The sequence below is a fragment of the Protobothrops mucrosquamatus genome, unplaced genomic scaffold (assembly GCF_001527695.2).
Source record: "Protobothrops mucrosquamatus isolate PMUCROS unplaced genomic scaffold, P.Mucros_1.0 scaffold711, whole genome shotgun sequence".
NCBI lineage: Eukaryota > Metazoa > Chordata > Lepidosauria > Squamata > Viperidae > Protobothrops > Protobothrops mucrosquamatus.
This window is the reverse complement of record NW_015386992.1, coordinates 358,153-379,833: the sequence shown is the minus strand read 5'-3', so window position 1 is coordinate 379,833 and position 21,681 is coordinate 358,153. Positions and strand designations below refer to the sequence as shown.

At 34.2% G+C, this 21,681-nt stretch overlaps 2 protein-coding genes across 2 annotated transcripts in view; both read left to right on the top strand.

Moving 5' to 3' along the window:
• Nucleotides 1–1,705: 1,705 nt before the first annotated feature.
• LOC114922717 (vomeronasal type-2 receptor 26-like) lies at nucleotides 1,706–11,075 on the top strand. Its single transcript, XM_029284560.1, has 5 exons — nucleotides 1,706–1,896; nucleotides 4,917–5,208; nucleotides 6,012–6,863; nucleotides 9,008–9,134; nucleotides 10,159–11,075. Exons 1-5 carry the CDS (start codon nucleotides 1,706–1,708, stop codon nucleotides 11,073–11,075), a joined length of 2,379 nt encoding a protein of 792 aa, XP_029140393.1.
• Nucleotides 11,076–15,485: 4,410 nt separating this feature from the next.
• LOC107289526 (vomeronasal type-2 receptor 26-like) overlaps nucleotides 15,486–21,681 on the top strand; it is a 28,621-nt gene continuing 22,425 nt past the window's right edge. The window contains exons 1-2 of the mRNA XM_029284559.1: nucleotides 15,486–15,776; nucleotides 19,728–20,381. Of these exons, the coding sequence (XP_029140392.1) occupies nucleotides 15,486–15,776; nucleotides 19,728–20,381 (945 nt within the window). The remainder of the gene's footprint in view (nucleotides 15,777–19,727; nucleotides 20,382–21,681) is intronic.

Here is a 21,681-nt window from a genome sequence, read left to right as displayed (position 1 = left end):
GGGCTTCACTTAGCAAGCAGCATATTTGCCCTTCAGAGTATAAACAGTAACATGCCTATTGAAAAGTTTGGGAGAGAGGGAGGGAAGGAGGGCAGTCCCACTCCCCTCCACCAGAGACCCATGGATTCCCCCCACCCACACAGGCACCCTGCAACCTGAGTGATGAGCTGGCCACCCCACCCCTCCCACCCCGGCCATTTACTTCGCTTGTCAAAAAGTTACAAAAGGTAATCAAATGACCCTGGGACACAGTGACCGTCATAAGTATGAATCAGTTGCCAAGCATCTGAATGTAAATCACATGACCCTGGGGATGCTGCAACAGTCATAAGTGTGAAAAATGGTCATAAGTCACTTTTTCAGTGCCGTTGTAACTTCGAACAGTCACTAAGCAAATTGTTGTAAGTCGAGGACTACCTGTACGTTATCATTTTTCCCCTCTTTTTTTGGGGGGGTCAAGTTTTTGATACCTTGCTGGGCGACTGGTGGTACTCGGATATTGCCCTATCCTAAAAGTGGTACAATGAGTGAAAAGGTTGAAAAGCCCTGATGTAGGAAATGATCAGGCTGATTCCAAGGGAGAATCCGTTATTAGTTCCTTTGCACCCACAAGAGAACTAAATCCAGCCCATCTTGAATTCCTCTCTATTCTCCCGCTAATTTTGCTTGACCATCAGTAGTTCAGATTCTTGCAGAGAGCTTAAGTTTACAATAAATCTTTATATACATTTTGAACTGCCTGGATCTCCTGATTTCCCTAGTGCTTGATATTATCTCTTCCAAACATAATTGCTTTCTCCAGTGAATTCCCTTACATCACTTAGCTAAAGTAAGCAAAAGCAATTTCCTGATTTTGCCTTCTAGTAATTATTTGGCATTATACACTCCACTACTTGCTTGAGATTACTAACTGGCTTATTGTTTGCTGTGAAAATCTGTGCCATCTAAAAGAGACTAGGTTAGGTCTATTTCTGTTTAATAGCATAACTACAAAGCAACTTATCTTTCATAGCGTGCAATCTATCAACCATTTTAAAATGTGGAGTTTTCTTATCCCTCCATATATCTTGTTAGAAAGCATTGGATCCTTATTTTCTAAACCTACAGCTTCTATAGATGGTTATTGTTCACAAAAATATACACGGACACACAGATGCATACATTCAAAAATCAACACAGCTGGGGATACCCAAAATGTGGGAATAACCTTATCACAAAGAGCAGGCACTGCCACAGACTATTCTTTCATAGAGATAGATTGGAATGATGCCAGCTGAGGTGTCATAAACATGCCAGCTGAGGTGTCATAAACATTGAGCTCTAAAACTTTTTGAGAAAAATAGAAATCAAAATTGGTAAATATTCCCCCATCTCACTGTAATTATGAAATTAACCATAATTAATGCTATTCAGTAACCTCCTGGTTCACAAGCATTCCCCCAGGATAGGAGGATAAGTGAACAGTCAAGTGTACTAATATCTCATGTTTAATTAATATGAACAACGATGTCATGTTCCCTTTCATGAGGGATGAGACAGGCAGAACTACACTGATAGGATTATTGATAGTTGATTCCTTATGATTCTGCCTTTCAGTGAGCTAAGTATTGTCGTATGGTGTTAAAAATTTAACGAGGGTGAGATTATTTGGAATAAAGCAGGAAGACTCTCAGTCATGTTATTTTTGGCACTGATGATAGTCCTAATGGTTGTACTTTATGGTCAGAGAAAGATTCCTCTCACTAAGTGTCCTATTAAGGCACCTCTGCCTATTGTCCATAAGTATTACCAGCTTGGGGATTTTATCATTGCTAGTATTACCTCTCAAGTCTACATTTTTTCAAGTCCAGTAACTTTTCAGAAGCAGCCTTCTGATGAAACATTTGATGATCTTTTGTAAGTACCTTAGAAATGAAAAACAAAATATATCTTCTATGTGGTCAGTTAGTTTTATACTAGTTATTTTCATGCAGGAGTTTGATCTAAACTCCAACCTGAGGATGAAAAGAAGAGAAGATGGCAGATTTAATTGAACACTTTAGATTATTAATGTATCAATGTGCTTATTTTTTATTGAAAATTGCAAACTGCAAAAGATATGAAGATATCTCCAGCATTCAGAAGCTGCCTATAATTATCCAATAGCATGAATGTGAGACATAATCACTATATAAAAATAATCTTCTATTTTATATGCCTGAAAACCATGAAAACGAAAGAAAGCTACTAAAATGCATCTCTATAAGCATTGTTCTCTAATAGAAAAAACATGTTCTCTCTCTCTTTCTCTCTCTTTCTCTTCCTCCTCCTCTCTCCAATATCTATCTATATCATCTATTTACCTGTCATCTGTCTAAGTTTTGTGTATAGATATGTATATGTTAAATTCATCATCATCATTTTAGCCATTGTCTATTCACTGCAGGATGAAGGCCTCTTCCACATGTTTCCAACCAACATGGTCCTGAGATTTCCTTTGCCAATTGGGCCCACAATACTTGCTGATGTTTGCCATTTTTTCATTGAATTTATGGCACTTGATATTTATTTCCTCCACTATGATATCTGGCTTTTCCTCATTTGTGGGTGTTGTTACTTTTGAGTGGTCTTGATCTTTGTATAGCTCTGAATAGAATTTTCCAATTATTTCTAACATTTCCTGTCTTGTTCTACACACAGAGCCATCTTCACATTTCAATACAAAAACCTTCATTCTTGTATTTATAAGCTTGCATTTTGCTCTACTAATCCCTTTGTTGTTGTTTTTTAATTGCTTTTTTCACAAGATTCATTTTAAACTGACACATTTCTTCTTGGATACATTTTCTTGTGGACTTGCAAAGTTCAATATACCTCAGTTTATTAGTGAAACTTTGGAATTCTTCATTGTCCATCTTTTTTTTTTCATTAAATCAATAATTTCACCAGAGACATTTGACTGTACAAAGTGTTTTTCCGGCTATGCTTTAGATGTAGCAGATTCATTTGAGTATTTGTTCATTTTGGTCCGTAATGTCCATCTCTTCCAAATCTTGCAATAGAGCAAAGCAATTTGATAGGTTAATCTCAAAACCACTATTCTCTCCTGTAAAGCTTATCACTCTTCATTTTTGTTTTTGTGATGTCTTTATCATTTTAATACCCTCTTTTTGACAGTATATATTCACTTTAGCTTGTACCATCTGATGTTCACTTCCAATGTTAAAGTGATTGATGACAGTACAATTGCAGAATATAGTTTTATCACTTGATGTAGTCAATTTTGCTTGTGTACCCAGATGGAATCTTCCATGTCCATTTTCTGCTAGCTTTTTTCTTGTAAAATGAGTTCATGATATAAAATTCCTGTCCTTCAGCAAAATTTACTAACCTGTTGCCTCTATTATCTCATTCACCACTTCCATACAATCCAGTTGCTTTTTCTCCAGGTATTGGTCTTCCTATTCTTGCATTAAAGTATTTTGTGTTGGCATTTTTCTTTGTCTTGAAGGCAGGTGACATTGTCATATAACTCTTTGACTTCATCTTCATTGTAACTTATTGCTGGCATGTAAGCTTGGATGATGTTTGTTCAATTGAATGATGCATTGAGCTACTCTATCTGATATACTTTCAAATTTTACTACAAAGTCTTTCAGCTTTTGGTTGATTGTAAAACTAAGTCCGATACATCACCCACCTTTGGTACTTTTAGTGTAGAGTAAATGCCCTATCCTATCAAGTTCAACTAAAGTTTTGCCTTTTATTGTGTTTTTCATAATCCAACAATCTATATAAATAAAAATGTAAACATTTGTTTGTTCAAAATCTTAAATCTCCAAAAGTTCTTCACCAATTGCTTTGAAATTTTAACACAACGTTGCATTCGAATACGCGCGTGTTTTTATATTATTATTATTATTATTATTATTATTATTATTATTATTATTATTATTATTATTATTATTATTATTATTTTAATTTGTATACCGCCCTTCTCCCATAGGACTCAGGGCGGTTCACAGCATATTAAAAACAAATAATATACACAAAATACAAAAAATACAAAATACAAAAATACAAAAATACAAAAAATAATATGATTCTCACATGGACAATTATATGCTGCGTGTTGTAGAGTTGGCAAACCAGATAATCTCTATATCTGCACAGACAATGGAACAACAAAAAATATTGTATACTCACAAGCATTGTGAAATTAAACATATTACAAACGTGCGCTTTCTCTTTTCTTTCTTTTCCATTTAATCAGACTGAGCCACAGCAAAGCGTGGCTGGGTACAGCTAGTATCCCAATAAATATTGTTGAGTTCAATCAAAAGTTCTATACTCGAGCATCCATTTTCATTGTTCAGATGTTGCCATTCCTATGTCCAAAGTCCAAAGGCAGCCTGATTTAACCTGGTGGTTCTTATCACCATAAAATTGTTCTTCATTTTTATTTGGAACATATGTAGAATCCAGAATGATTGATTTATCCTCTTTTCTTTTCATATTTTTTAGATTAATATCTTCCCTGCTCTCTTTTGGTTGATCCAAATCTTCCCAGCCAGGTAGTTCCAGATAGATTTGATATAGATTTGTGATTTCACTTTATTTATAACTCTGTACAGCAGTTATATATTCTTGTCCCAATTTTTTGCTTTAACAGAAACTTATGTCCTGTTTTTATATAAGTTTCTTGGAGGCAAACAATATCTGCATTTTGTTTTTTTCATTTGTGGAATCTTTGGTTACATTTTTATGGAGAATTTCATCCATTGGCATGTATATTTTACATAGTATGTTTCAAACCTATTCCATACAATGATTCTTCTATTTTCAAGGGGCCAATTACAAGAATGATGGTGTCAAGATAGAATTAGTAATAAGATCTAAAGAATGTGTTAACCTGGATCCTATTGCTCATAACCTAGGATGTTCACTCAGAATTACCAGCACATCCTGGCCTTGGTATTTGCTGTGAAGGAACTCAATGGGAATCCTCAAATCTTACCCAATGTCAGTTTGGGCTTCCACATCTTAAACAGCTATTTTTTGGCAAGGTGGACCTATCTTGCCTCAATGGAACTTCTATCCACTCAGGACAAGTTCATCCCTAACTACAAATGTGATATTTGCAATATGATTGTGGGGGTCATTGGGGGACCTACTTCTGAAGTCTGTCTCCACATGGCAAACATCTTGAGTACTTACAAAATTCCACAGGTAAAAGAAAAAAGATACAAAACAATCAGGTTCACTATATTTAAGGTAGATTTGTAAGTGAGAAATAGAAAATAGAAATTTTATTAAGCTGCTAGGTGATATATTTATGAAGCACTGAAAAAATGGTGATTAATCTATGGTTAGGTGCTGAAAACTTTGGCATATTTTTGTACTTATAATAAATTAGAATACAGGTAGCCCTCAACATATGATTGTATGAATTCTAGAATTTTCTGTCATAAGTCATGTGACCATATAGTTTCCAGCGAGGAATATTGTAAATTGTGTCATGCGATCACAGAATGCTGCCATAGTTGTAAAGATGAAGTGGTTGTCCAACATCCAAAATGCAGTCATGTGACTACAGAGTGGATGACATAATCAAAATTTCAGAACTGAGCCGTGGGAACCTTTTTTGGGGGGTCCATCATAATTTAACTTTGTTAAGCAAGGACTGTCTGTACTTTGCAATAATCCATCCATATGCCACTATTTGCTGAGAAACACTGATTTAGAATTTAGAATTTTTGAAAAAAGCTATGGGAAGTCTGAATATATATGAAAAGATTGCAGTTCAATATAAAAAACATCTTAAGAAATCATATTTCCTGAATATTATGAAAATATTTAGAAAATATATATTGCTTTGAAGATTTGTCACAAGAAATATTTAAATGATCAGCTAAATATATAAGATAAAAATATGAACAGAAAAATTAATGAAACCAGTTCTAGTGGTCTGTTTTCTAATAAAAGTATGAAAAGATTCAGAAAACTTCTTCCTCCTGTGTTTATTTTTCAAGTTCTTATATGGGTCTTCTCCTGTAATAAATGACGAAACCAAACATTTTTTTCACAAGATGTTTCCCAATGCAACCCATCATTATTTGGGCATTCTTCAGTTGCTACTGCATTTCAAGTGGACCTGGATTGGTGTGATTGTTTCTGATGATGACAATGGAGATATATTTGTACAGCATGTACTTCCCTTTTATTCTCAGAAAGGTATCTGTGTGGACTTCATAGAAACAATGCCTAAAATGTCTTTTTCAGGCGATGTGGCTGCAATTGCAATGGAATGGTTTGTAACTTCACATATGGTCACTGGAAGTACTGCCAATGTTGTTATTATACAAGGTGAAATACACACTATTAGTATCTTAAGAACACTTTTCCACTTTTTGCATTTTTACAATCTAACAATTGAAAACCGAGTATATATTATTACAGCCCAGATGGATTTTGCATCTCCTGGTTTTACAAGAGATTGGGACATACATTTCCTCCATGGAGCTCTATCACTTGCTGTTCATACAAATTATCCTAGAGGATTCCAGAAATTTCAGAAGGAAAGAAATCCTCTCTCAGAAAACAGAGATGGCTTTATTAGAATTTTCTGGAAAGATGTTTTTAATTGTGAATTCTCAAGTTCCACTCTAGAAGAAAGCGATGAGGAGATCTGCACTGGGGAGGAAAAATTGGAGAGTGTATCTGGGACCTTGTTTGATACAATTATGTCTGGTCTCAGTTATAGTATCTATAATGCAGTTTACATTATGGCATATGCTTTGTATGCCATAATTTCATCCAAGTCAAAAGAGAGGGCAAAGATAAAAAACATGAGACAAGAATATCTACTTGAAGAAGCCTGGCAGGTATCTTCCAAAGCATTATAGAAGGAGACACAGTAGATAGTTTGATGTTATGGCAACAATAGAACTTGGGGACAAAATGTTACCCAGAAGCGCCAGAAAAGAAATATGAAACAATAAAAAATGTACTTTTTGTACCTCATAAATATTTAGGTAATTTATTATCAAAATTCCCAAGATGTAATGAAAGAAATTACTTAAAGTACACATTATATTTAAATACTGAAAGAAGGAACTGGAATATCTCTTTTTTATTCTTCCCCTTTAAATTTGTATTTGCTGAACATGTAATGCACACATCTAGAATGTTGAGAATAGATGAAATGTGTATACATATAATATTTTGGTGTGTCTATTTTGTTTGTTTCATTTTGAATGTGTTTATATGAATGTATTTCTGTTAACATTGTAGAACATTCTCGATCAATATGTTATTATTTTTCAACTGTAAAATTTCTACTGGAAAAATTGAATGGAAAATAGCTTCATTTGTGTTGCAAGTTTCAAATCATAAGAAAGAAATACAGCACACCTGAACAGAACAGCTTCTAGTAAATTAAAAGTAATTTGTTTCCCAAATATGTCTCTCAAACGTATCAGGTGGTGTCACTACTCTACTGAGGCAACTGACTTGAATATTTTCTCCTTCTTCTTCTCCTCATATTTCAGTAGATTTCCCCCCCTCAAAAATCATTCATCTTCTTTTTAAGTAGTATTACAATTCCCATAGAATAATTTTCTCTCTACCTTCTCTCTAATTTAGTTCCACAAGTTTATAAGAAATGCTTCCTTCAAAAACAGTGCTGGAGAAAATGTTTCCTTTGATGATAAAGGGTATATAATTGCTGGATTTGATATTATTAACTGGGTCACATTTTCAAATAAAACATTTACAAAAATCAAAGTTGGATGGGTAGACCCAAACTCTTTCTCTTCCAAATCACTCAACATTCATGAAGACTCCATTGTATGGCCCACAACATTTAACCAGGTATACATTTTGTACAGATTTGAGAATTGCTTAATTTACATTCTGAATATTCACAAAATGTAACTTTTTCATCTATTGAATTTATTTATTCAGGTATTATAATTGTATTTTAAATTTGGATGTGTTCTATAGTTTAATGTGCAATTATATGACAGTATCTTAACAACCTTCTGAAGAACTTCAGAAGAGTGTTATGCTGCTTAGGTCTTTTTCACCAAAATAGGTCAACATTCTAAAGGATTGCATTGTACTGTATGCTACAGCATATTTATTTATTTATACTTTATATTTCTTAACTGTCCATCTCCCTCAGAAAGGGGCTCTGGGAAATGTACAATATATGATATAACCAGATATAACCAGATATATGGTGGCACAGTGGTTAGAATGCATTATTTCAGGCTGACTCTGCCCATAGCTAAGAGTTTGATCCTGACACAGCTCAAGTTTGACTCAGCCTTCCATCCTTCTGAGGTCAGTAAAATGAGGATCCAGATTGTTTGGAGCAAGATGCTGATATTGTAAATCACTCAGACAATAGCTCTAAAGTCCATCGTAATTTCAAATTGTCATTAAGTAAATGGTTTTACGTCAAGAACTCTACTTATTCTGGAAGATGACCTACTGTTCTGCTGTAACATCAATAGAGCTATTTAGAAATGGAAGTCATCTTTTGAATTGAAATTGCTCTAAAGTATGGTATGTGATTATAAAGTTTATTGAGAACTAGAATAGCTTCATAAGTGAAAACTCCAGGGTTTAGAATATGTTGCTACAAAAGAACCCTGGAGGACAATAGTAAAATACTTCCATCCTGCTGTCAAGGAACTGAGCTTGCTATTAAGAGGAATGAGGTTATTGCCTTGGATAAGTGACCAAGGTATGAGTTAAAATGAACCTAAATTCCTGTCTGTTGTATACAACACATTGATTAGTAAATATATTTCATTATTTCATTATTTCCATGATGCACATAACCCTGTAAATGTTTGCCATTGCATCTATGCCCCATATAGAAGTGATCATTATTATGTCTCATTCTGAGGATCTTCTCAGGTATTGCAAATAGAATATGTGTCTGCATTTCAGTAAGAGCAATGTCTCTAACTACCAAACTGATATTTTCTTTTAAAAAAATATTGTCTCCTTCATTTAGAAAAGACCTCGTTCCCTGTGTAATGACAATTGTCATTCTGGTTCCAGTAGGGCCAAAATAGAAGGAAAGCCATTTTGCTGCTATGAGTGCTCTCCATGTCCGGAAGGCAAGATTACAAGTCAGAAAGGTAAGATTTCTTCAGTTTATAAACATTAACCATACCACGAAAATCTAAGTGGAATAAATTTAGAGATAATAGAAGGTTGATTGGGATGAGTGAAATTAAGGAAAATATTTTATCTCCTCCTTAATTACTGTACCTTCCCAGAAACAATGAACCTTGTCATCTCAGCCTTAAGATATACAGCCAATTAATAAATAAAACCCCAATGAATACCAAGAGAAAGGCATAGACTCTGCATGCTAAAGGAAGTTTGCTAATAGGTCTATAAAGAAATTAAGGTCATGAAATGCTGACTACTTGTTCTCTCAAAACCAGAATTGTCTTTGGCATTCTGCCTTAGCTTCCTCGCTAAAGGCTTATGTGCTGCTCTATCCAACCAAATGTAAATTCTAATTGTCATAAATTTGCATCTCCTCCATTTATAGATTAGCCAGATTAATGTGGACTGGTCTCCACTTTTTAATGAACTCTTTAGAAAACCTGTAAGATGAATTTCTTGTAGAAACTCCAAGGATCTGTTCTTTTCTTGTAGTTTGAAAATGATATCTTGAGATATTATGCACATGTTATATATTACAATGAACTGTGTTATATATTTACAATGAGCTAGGAATTCATTTTCTAACCAGTGAGATGAAAGCCTACTTTTTAAAAAAAAATATTTTTACTGTGTATCTTTCACCTAATATCTATGGCTTCATATGCCACCTTATTTTAATATTTTGAGATATGTAAATAAGCAAAAAAATAACAAATAGTTTGGACCTATTTTGTATTAGTTCTAATATTTGGTAGATTAATCAAAGAGGTAATCTTAATTAAGTTAACTTCCATACAGTTTCACTGACTGTGACTCTATTAGTGCCCTTACTATAGCTAATAACTCTCTAATAGCCAGGGAGCCTCCAGTCAAAGAATTAACCAGGATCTACTATGCTATATTCTTATTTCTTTCAATATTACTTATCTTCTACATTGTAATAATATCAATGTGTTCATTCATATGTTCGTTCCTTCATTTATATAGACATGGATAATTGTTTGCCATGCCCAGAAGGACAGTATCCAAACAACAACCATGACTCATGTCTTCCAAAACATATAGTTTTCTTATCTTATGAAGACCCGTTAGGCATCAGTTTGGCCACTGTCACAATCATCTTTGCTTGCATTGCCACTGTGGTGCTTGGGATATTCATCAAATACCAGGACACTCCCATAGTTAAGGCCAACAACCGGAACATCACCTACCTTCTCCTTGTCTCCCTTGTACTCTCATTTCTTTGCAGTTTATTATTCATTGGAAAACCTGAAAAGATCACCTGCCTTTTGCGACAAACAGCTTTTGGGATTGTCTTCTCAGTAGTCATTTCTTGTATATTGGCCAAAACCATCATTGTGATTTTAGTTTTCATGGCTTCAGTACCAGGATCCAAGATGAGACAATGGCTGGGCAAACAATTAGATAATTACATTGTTGTTTCTTGTTCTCTCATTCAAGTCATTGTTTGCACTGTATGGCTTGTAACCTCACCCCCATACCCAAGTGCTGATATGAACTTAGTATCAGATAAAATCATCCTTGGATGTAATGAAGGCTCTACTCTCATGTTTTATTGTGTTTTACTTTACCTGCTTTTCCTTGCCATTGTTGGTTTCAGTGTGGCTTTTCAAGCTCGGCATTTACCAGACAGTTTTAATGAAACCAAGTTTATCTTCTTCAGCCTGCTATGGTTTTGCAATGTCTGGTTGTCCTTTTTTCCAACATATCTGAGCACCAAAGGAAAATACATGATGGCCGTGGAGATCTTTTCTATTCTCTCTTCCAGTGCAGGATTACTGGGCTGCATTTTTTTCCCCAAATGCTTTGTTATTCTACTAAGGCCTAATCTGAATACTAAAAAACAGTTAATGACAGGGAAGAAATACAGTATAATTCCATAATATTGTTTCAGTGAAAGATATATTCTCTGAAGATCATTCAGAAACTGAAACTGGTTCAAAATGAAGCATTCACAATTGATGACAATCCACCAATCTCTTCTGGTTGTTCCAGGGACTCACCAAAATCCGTCAGTACTAAAATTCCAGAGTCATGTTGGTGGTCATCCTCTTTGTATTTGGCCTGTTTTCCCCCAAACCATTCCTAATAATAACATTCTTGGGCTGAAGGTCCAGGTGTGCACAGTTCTTGACTATCAGTCACTTGAACTAGACACATCTTTCATATCTTCAATCCTATCAACCACTTGAAAAATGTGGGTTTTTCCTATCTGCTTGGATATGGTTAGAAAGTCTTGGATACTTAAGGCCATGACTTCTGATCACAAAACTTCAATAGATCATTATTTTTCATATGCTCTTGAAAATTTTCTTTATATTACTTCCATTTCTCCACTTAGCATCACTCTGCCTAGTGACAAGTCTTCAATCTCTTGGACACTTTACAGTTCAATGAAGAATTAGCATAAAGAATTTCTCTGATTTCCCCAAATCTTCTAGAATGATTTGAGGAAGAAAGAGAAAATATAATTGTATTGTATTGTATTGTATTGTATTGTATTGTATTGTATTGTATTGTATTGTATTGTATTGTATTGTATTGTATTGTATTGTATTGTATTGTACTGTACCATGCCATACCGTATCGTATTGTATTGTATCATACTATTGTTTTATGAATGATAGACACTGCCTCATTTAGTTTTTGGTATTTTCTTTTCTCTTGCACAAAATTCTAATAAGTACTAACACTCACCTTGGTACTGAAGTGTTGTTGCAGAACCTGTTTTCTTGTCTTCTTCCTGATGAACTGCAAACATATATCTTAACTTTGCAATATTTTTATTAATTCTCTCACTTTATCTACTTATACATTTGTATCTTCTCTCTCCCATTCCATATCTTATTTTAGGGATTCAATAATTGTTTCTCTGATATCTTCAGCAGTTTTTTCTGGAATTTTCTTGTCTTTAAAAAACTGTTCTTTCTTAATTTCAGTAGTGCCACATTGATATTCATTTTTTTCCATGCTTGTAAAATGTTCTTCCATCTTCCCTTCCTATTAAGAGTCAACATTAACACAAAGCACTGAAAAATCATAATATAAAACAGAATTTATTACATTTTAATGCCACATACCTTTCAAATGCTTTGGTTGGTTCACAACATTTAAGATATTACAATAAAATGAATACAAAAAATAAACATAAAAAGATCACCAGCAAAATGAAATGAAGGATCTCACTTCCCCACAAGGAAGGCCTTGATAAAGAGCCAGATTTTCATGGCTCTTCTAAACAATCACAGATTTTAAGTAACTGCAAAAAGATTATTTTATGCAAAAAGTTGAAAAGTAATGAAATGTAAGCCTGAAGGTTGTCTAGCTATGTAAACCGGGTATAAAGAAGCCAATTTCCACAAAGTATTAAGAAAAGAAAAGTCTTTTATTTCTGTATAGAAGCAAAATAATAATAATAACAACAACAACTTTATTGTCACTTTGAATGTACACCAATCGGTATACATCAAAATGAAATTTTGTTGCATACAGCTCTCAAAGGATCATCATCTCCAGTATACACTCCTTGTTCATGGCCAGATCAAGTTTCAGAATGTCTATTTTAGTCTCTAGTGAGTGAAAGATGGGAAACAGGACAGATGGAAACAGAGCTCCTTGTGGATTAGCCCTCAAATTCCTGCACGACAACCTCAAATACTTCTTTTGTTCTGATCTGTCTCTTTCACCTTTTCCTTAAAGGGGCCTCACTCCTTTCCACCCCTGGAGCAGGCTGCTGCCACCTACAATTCCTCCAAAAGCCTCTCTCCCTTCCTCTGGGCCTGCCAACAGCCTCATCCAGTTCCTTTGCTCCATAAGCCCCGGGACCTCTCCTCCTCTGCCTCATTTGGAAACAGCCCTGATTTGCAATAGAATCTGTCGCTGTGCCAGATCTTGCGGCTGGCAGAACAATTTCAAACAGTGCAAACAACTTTTAAAGGTCTCACCAACAGTTCCGAAACAGCTAAAAACACACCATACCAGCAAAGATTGTTGGTCATATGTTAGCTTAGTCCCACTATGTTGCTCAAACACATTAAAACCTTCCCGGTCATTTGGCCTATATTCCTTATATCCCTACAAAATCTTTTCACCTTCGAGAGTCAATGCAACTGCAGCCAATCCAGGCACCGCCATCTTAATCCTAAGAAGATGATGCCTATTGGTTTCCTAACCAAAGAACATAGCAGAAATTATTTTTATACAATTTTTATACAATTTGCCATAGCAAACAAAAGTAAGAGTATTGCAGATTGGATATAAAGTTACATGAAAGTCATACATGCATATGAGGCAAAGTCATCCCATAATATTCCATTAACTGGTTCCTCCTACTTCATTATCATATAACCAAACAACACAAATATTTGAAAGAATGGAAGTCTTATATGGATGTTGTGTTGAAAAAAAAACAAAGATCAAATTTAAGATTTTTAGAATTGAGGAATAAAATGGCCAAACAGGATGGGAAAAAATGAGATGTTAATTCCTCAATAGAAAGAAGCTCAGGAGATATAACTGTTTTTTTCTTTCCTTGTCATTCGTTTTCTCTTTCTTACCTTCACACAAACACATAGACAAATATGCAGAAAGAGATAAATGCATATATACAAATATTAACAGAGTTGGTGACATCCAAAACTTGGGAGTACAGTGGGCAGGCACTGCTACAGAGAATTCTTTCAAAGAGATAGATTGGGGAGATGCCAGCTGAGGTGTCATCAACATGTTGAGCTCTGAAAATTTTTGAGAGAATATAGAATTAAAAATTGGTAACTATTTCCTAATCTCACTGTAATTATGAAATAACCACAATTAATACTATACAAATCATGAATATTCCCTCAGGACAGGAGGATAAGTCAACAATCAAGTGTACTAATGTCTTATGTTTTATTGATATGAACAATGATCTCGTATTCCCTTTCATAAGGGATGAAACAGGCAGACGTACAGTTATGATTATTGGTATAGGATTCTATACAATTCTGGCTTCAATCAGTTGAGTGATACCATGTGAGCTAAAAAATCAATGAGGGATCAGACTATTTGGAATAAAGCAGAAAGACTCTCAGATAAAATCATGTTATTTTTGGCACTGATGATAGTGCTAGCGGTTGTACTTTATGGTCAGAGAATGATTCCTCTGGCTAAGTGTCCTATTAAGGCACCTCTGCCTATTCTCCACAAGTATTACCAGCCTGGGGATTTCATCATTGCTAGCATTACCTCTCAAGTCTACATTTTTTCAAGTACAATAACATTTCAGAAGCTACCTTCTGATGAAACTTTTGATGACCTTTTGTAAGTACCTTAGGCTGAAAAATCAAATGCATCTTCTATGTGGCCAGATGCTAGTTAGTTTCATGCGGGGGTTTCATCTAAAGCTCCAATTTAGGCATGAAAAGAAGAGAAGATGGCAGATTTTATTCAACACATTAGTACTATATATAAAAATTCCCATGTGTTTATTGCAAATTGCAAATTGCAAAGATATAATAGAAGCTTTCTGTAGTTGTTTTCTATTATGAATGTCAGGTATGTATATATATGTATATATATATATATATGTATATATATATATATGTATATATATATATATGTTTTCTGAGGTTTTCGCGGGTGTTTGTATGTAGGTCTTTAGTTATTCGGGTTTTCTCCCGCGTATGTATGTATGTATGTATGTATGTATGTATGTATGTATGTAGATAGGTAGGTAGGTAGGTAGGTAGGTAGAGAGAGATGTTTGTATACAATTTAAATATATATAAAATTAGAATATAATATGCACGATAATAAATACAGATATTTCTGTACATATATACAGCATATATTAAAATGGAAAAAGAGTTGGGCAAAGCAAGTTTAACAATATTAAAATACAAAAAGATAATAAGCAGAAAAGAAAGAAAAGGGAAAACAATGTGTTACATTTGTTTCCCTCCTTTTTAATATTTGCTAATTTGCAATATATTATAACATGGTTTTTCATTTTTATTTGGAGCATATGTAGAAGCCAGCATGATTGCTTTAATTTTTTCTTTTCATATTTTTTATTAATATTCTCCCTGCTCTCTTTTGATTAATCCAAATCTTCCAATACATTTGATTTGATATAAATTACTATTTCACTTTAGTTTTTACTATGTACATATCTGCATATTTTTGTCTCAATTTCCATTGCTTTAACAGAAACGTATGTCCTGGTTTTTTTTAATGTATGTTTCTTGGACATATCTGACATATCTGCATTTGTCTTTTGTCTGTAACCTGGGACCTATTGCTCATAACCTAGGATGTTCACTCAGAATTACCAGCATATCCTGGCCTTGGCATTTGCTGTGAAGGAACTCAATGAGAATCTTCAAATCTTACCCAATGTCAGTTTGGGCTTCCACATCTTAAACAGCTATTTTTTGCCAAGATGGATCTATCTTGCCTCAATGGAACTTTTATCCACTCAGGACAAGCTCATCCCTAATTACAAATGTGATATTCAGAATAAGATTGTGGGAGTCATTGGGGGACCTAATTCTCAAGTCTGTCTCCACATGACAAACATCTTGAGCACCTACAAGATTCCACAGGTAAAAAAGATATGAAATATTCAGGTTCATTAAGTTTAAGATAGTTTGGTAAATGGGAGATGAAAGATGGAAATTTTATGACTTTGCTAGGTGATGTATTTATGAAGCACTGAAACAGTAGTTGGTCAAACTGTAATTGGATGCTGGAAAAGTTGCCACACTTAATTTTTTAAAAAAATATATTTTATTGATTTTTTTAACATAAACACCTTAATATTTGGTAAACAACGTTTTGTCTGGGCTTATATTTGCAAAGTAATCACTAACAATCAATTTCTATATTCCAAAGTCCACATAATAGCTTTGCTTGATTTTCTTTTCTTTCAATAATATTCTCTTTGCCAATCTTGAATTGATACAATTCTTATTAGTTTGATAGATAACAATTAAATATAAAGATTTTTCTAAAATTTCTACAAATAATAATCACATCAACATCATGCTTCTTTTCTATCTGTTCATCTTGGTTGCCTCATTATAAATCCTATTTATAATTCTTATTTAAATTTGTTTTCCCTACAATGTTCAAAACATTCTTACTGATTAAGATTTTCTCAAGGTTAATTACATTTAAGTATTTAAATCTATTTTCCTCATATAGGCCATCCCTACATTTCTCATGTCTTAAAAAGTAAAAAAAAAACACAAAAAAATAGAAGAGAGAAAAAAGAGAGAGAAAAGAATAAGAAAATAATATATTACTTAAAATACATATCCCTCTTAAATTAATATATATTTATTTCCAATTTTTTCTGTTATTTTTACCCATAATTAAATATATGTTTAATCTTTAGATGTTCCATTAATAAATCCAATCATCTAATCTTTTAATTCAATTCAAAACATTATTTTTAATTATTCGTTGGAATTTTCTTAAGGTCAATTACCTTTAAATATCTAAAACATTTCCTTTATATTGACCATCCCAAACCTTTTTTATATTTCTCATATCAAAAAACAAAGTAAAAAAAAGAGAAAAGAAAGAATACTATATTACTTGGGGGGTTCATCTCTCTTAAGCTAAAATCTTTCTATTTCTTCAACCATAGTCAAGCAAGTGTTTAATTTTTAAATATTATCTCTGATACATCCCATCATCTAATTCCTCAATTCTCACTTTAGCCTTCTTCTTTTGCCAAACATCTTCCCCAATCAATTATTCCATTGAATCAAAAAGTCTTTCCATAATCCTACAAAGCAACAAGTCTTTGTAAAAATATTTTGCCCCTTCATATTCATTAAAGATCCTGTCTTTTCTTTCTCTCTTAGTTTCTCTCATCATCCCTTGTATCCCCATTTCTCATGGTACTCCTGATAGTTCTGCAATCCATTTTATCAAATCTTTTTTCTTATCCTCAGATTTATTTTGTGGTCTTAGAGTACAAGTTATCTTTTACATGTCCAATGTTTCTTGTAAGTCCTTCTCCACTTGAGTCAAGTCATACTTCCTTATATTATTAGGTTCCATCTTTAAATCTCTTTCCTCCAATTTATATTCAGTTATCTGCTTTATCTACTCCCTCTCCATTATTATTAACTTCTGAGAGTTTTTTTTGCCGTGAAGTCAAATTGGAGATGTATGAGATGTTGCAACTAATTCAAACAACAATTATCTTAAACCACTAGGAAATTAAAAATAATTTGGAAAGTATAAATGAATCCATCTCCTATTCTATTCTATTCTATTCTATTCTATTCTATTCTATTCTGTTCTGTTCTGTTCTGTTCTGTTCTGTTCTGTTCTGTTCTGCTCTGCTCTGCTCTGCTCTGCTCTGCTCCGCTCCGCTCCGCTCCGCTCCGCTCTGCTCTGCTGTATTCATAACATACAATCATTAGGGAAATCAAGACTAAAACATATAAGGAACAGTTGCTGGAATTGGGTATGTCTAGTTTAATGAAGAGAAGGATTTGGAGTGACATGATAACAGTGTTCCAATATGTCAGGGGTTGCCACAAAGAAGAGGGAGTCAAACTTTTCTTCAAAGCCCCTGAAGGCAGGGCAAGAAGCAATGGATGGAAGCTAATCAATGAGAGAAGCAACCTAGAACTAAGGAGAAATTTCCTGACAGTTAGAACCATTAATCAGTGGAACAACTTGCCTTTAGAAGCTGTGAATGCTCCAACACTGGAAGTTTTTAAGAAGAGACTGGACAGCCATTTGTCTGAAATGGTATAGGGTTTCCTGCCTGAGCAGGGAGTTGGACTAGAAGACCTCCAAGGTCCCTTCCAACTCTATTATTATTATTATTATTATTATTATTATTATTATTATTATTATTATTATTATTATTATTATTATTGTTGTTGTTGTTGTTGTTGTTGTTGTTGTTGTTGTTGCTGTTGCTGTTGCTGTTGCTGTTGCTGTTGCTGTTGCTGTTGCTGTTGCTGTTGCTGTTGTTATTGTTATTCATAAGATACAACAATTGATAAATCATAATATACCAATAGGAGAAGGTGGTAGGAAAGATGAGAGGTGAGAAGATGAGAAAGATGTGAAGGTGAGAAGGATAATATCAATGCAGCCTACTACATGGCTAAATATCTTTGGGCAGAAGAGGAGGAGTTAGGAATAGCACAGTGATGGCATGGGGGAAGAAACTATCTTTGTGTCTAGTTGTTTTGGCATGCAATGCCCTATAGTGGCATCCTGAAGGTAGAAGCTGAATCAGTTTATGTCCAGGATATAAGGGATCTGTAATTTTCTCAGTCCTCTTTCTGGTTCATGCTGTATACAGGTCCTGAATGAAATGCAGGGAGGTTGCAATTGTTTTTTTCTGCAGTCATAACTATCCATTGAAGTCTGTACCTCTCCTGTTTGTTGCTGTGCCAAACCAGACAGTTATAGAGGTACAAATGATAGACTCAATACATCTTCTGTAGAACCAGATCAGCAGATCCTTGGGCAATCTGAGCTTTCTGAGTTGACACAGGAAGAACATTCTTTGTTGTGCCTTTTTAATGGTGGTTCTTATGTTAGGTGTCCCTTTCAAGTCCTGGGAGATTATAGAACACAGAAACTTGAAGGTCTTTACTGTTGATACTGTGTTGTCTAATATTGTAAGATGTAATAGAATAGGAGGGCTTCTTCTAAAATCTACTACCATATCTAAAGTTTTAAAAGTATTCAGCTGTAGATTGTTCTGACTGTACCACAGGACTTGTTGTTCTACCCCTCCTCTGTGTGCAGAGTCCTCATCATCTCAGATGAGACCAATGACTGTTGTGTCTTCTGCAAACTTCAGTACTTTAACAGAGGGATCCTTCGAAATACTGTCATTGGTATAGAGAGAAAAGAATAAAGGAGAGAGCACACAGCTCCGGAGGGCTCCTGTGCTAATGGAATGGGTATTCAGTGTGGTTTTATCTAGTTTCACCTGCTGGTTCCTGTCTGTTAGAAAGCTTATGATCCATCTTCAGTTATGATCAAGCTGAGAAACATTGCTTTGGAGTTTTTGAAAAAGCTTTGGAAAGTTCAAACCTATGCATAAAATTGCAGTCGATGCTGTTCAATAGCAAAATGTCTTATGAAATAATAATATTTCCTGAAATACCTGTGGTCTAGAAAAATAAATTACCTTGCATATTTGTCATAAGAAATATTTAAATGTTCAGAAAAAATATATAAATACAAATATGAAAACAGAAAAGAATGAAACCAGTTCTAATGGTTTATCTTTCTACTAAAAGTATGAGAAAATTCATTTTGTTTGTGTCTGATCTCTTTTCTTGTTGGTTTTTTTTTGGGCCAAGATTTTATATGGGTTTTCCCCAATAATAAATGACAAAAATGAAGACATATTTTTTCACCATATGTTTCCCAATGCAATCCATCACTATTTTGGCATTCTTGAGTTGCTACTGTATTTCAAGTGGACCTGGATTGGTGTGATTTCTTATGATAATGACAATGGAGATGTATTTGTACAGCACATACTTCCCTTATATTCTCAGAAGGGTATCTGTGTGGACTTCTTAGAAACAATGCCCCAAATGTCCTTTTCAGGCAATTTTGCTGCAATTGCATCAGAATGGTTTGCAACTTCACATATTGTCATAGGAAGTACTGCCAATACTGTTATCATTCAAGGTGAAATACATACTATTAGTGTCTTAAGAACAGTTTTTCAATTTTCACAATTTTCTGATGTAACAATTGAAAGCCGAGTGTGGATTATGACAGCCCAGATGGATTTTACATCTCCTGGTTTTCTAAGAGATTGGGACATACATTTCCTCCATGGAGCTCTATCATTTGCTGTTCATACAAACTACCCTAGAGGATTCCAGAAATTTCAGAAGGGACGAAACCCCCTCTCAGAAAATAAAGATGGGTTTATCAGAATCTTCTGGAAAGATGCATTTAATTGTGATTTCTCAAAATCCAGTTTACCACAGAGAGATGATAAGATATGCACTGGGGAAGAAAGGTTGGATAGTCTACCTGGAACACTGTTTGACACAAGCATGTCTGGTCACAGTTATAGTATCTACAATGCCGTTTACATTATAGCATATGCTTTGTATGCCTTAACTTCATCCAAGTCAAAAGAGAAGGCAAAGATAAAAAACATGAGACAAGAGTATCTACTTGAAAAAGCCTGGCAGGTATCATCCAAAACAATGTAGAAGGGGACATATTAGATAGCTCAACATTATGAAAAAAATAGAATATGGAAACAAGATGTTACCCAGAAGCACAAGGAAAGAAAAATAAAAGAAACAGAAATGTACTTCTTCTCATACCTCATAAATTTGTATGTAATTTTTTTATCAAAACTCCCAAGATATAATGATGGCTATCTTTTTAGGGAAATTACATCAATTACACATTATTTTAACTTTTTTTTCAAAAAAAGGAATAAGTTGCTCTCTTTTTTATTCATTCTCTTTAAATATGTAATTGGTGAATATGTAATATACATCTAGAATGTTGAGAATAGATGAAATATGTAGTTGTTCAATCACTAAATTGGGCCCAACCTTCTGCAACTCCATGGACCACACCATGCTGGGGTCCCCGGTCCTCTACTATCTTCCATAGTCCAACAAAACCCATGCCCACTGTGTTGATGACCCTTTCAATCCATTTCATTCTCTGGTGTCCCCTTCTCCTTTTGCCTTCATTTTTTTCCCAACATCAGGGTCTTTTTCCAATGACTCTTCACTTCTTATTTGGTGGCCAATGCATTTGAGCTTCAGTTTCATTATCTGACCTCCCAAAGGACAGTCATGGTTTATTTCCTTTAGAATCAACTAAGGGACTCTATAGAGTCTTCTTCAACATCACAATTTTAAAGCATCAATTGTTTCACTTTCTTTATGGTGCAACACTCAGAGCCAAACATGGGAAAACCATAGCTTTGACTATACAGACTTTTCTTGAAAAGGTGATGTCTCTGCTTTTTAATATGCTGTCTAGATTTGCCATAGCTTTCCTCCCAAGGAGCAAATACCTTTTAATTTTGTGGCTATGATCATCATGTGCAGTGATCTTGGATCCCAAGAAAATAAAATCTGTCATTGCTTCCATTTTTCCCATTCTATTTGCCATGCCATGATCTTAGGGTTTGTTCATTTGTTTTATGTTGAGTTTCAAGCCAACGTTTGCACTCTCCTTTCTCTCTCATCAAGAGGCTCTTAATTTTTTGCCATTAGAGTATCATTTGCATGTCTGAGGTTGTTGATATTTCTTCCAGCAATCTTAATTTTATTTATTTATTTATTTATTTATTTATTTATTTATTTATTTATTACTTTAATTTATACCCCGCCCTTCTCCCGAGGGACTCAGGGCGGCTTACAGGTAAATAAAAACAGAGCTATACAATAAATATTTAAAAGCCAAATTAAAATATATATTAATTAACCTGTATTAGAAAAATTATAAAATCCCTTTAAAATCCCT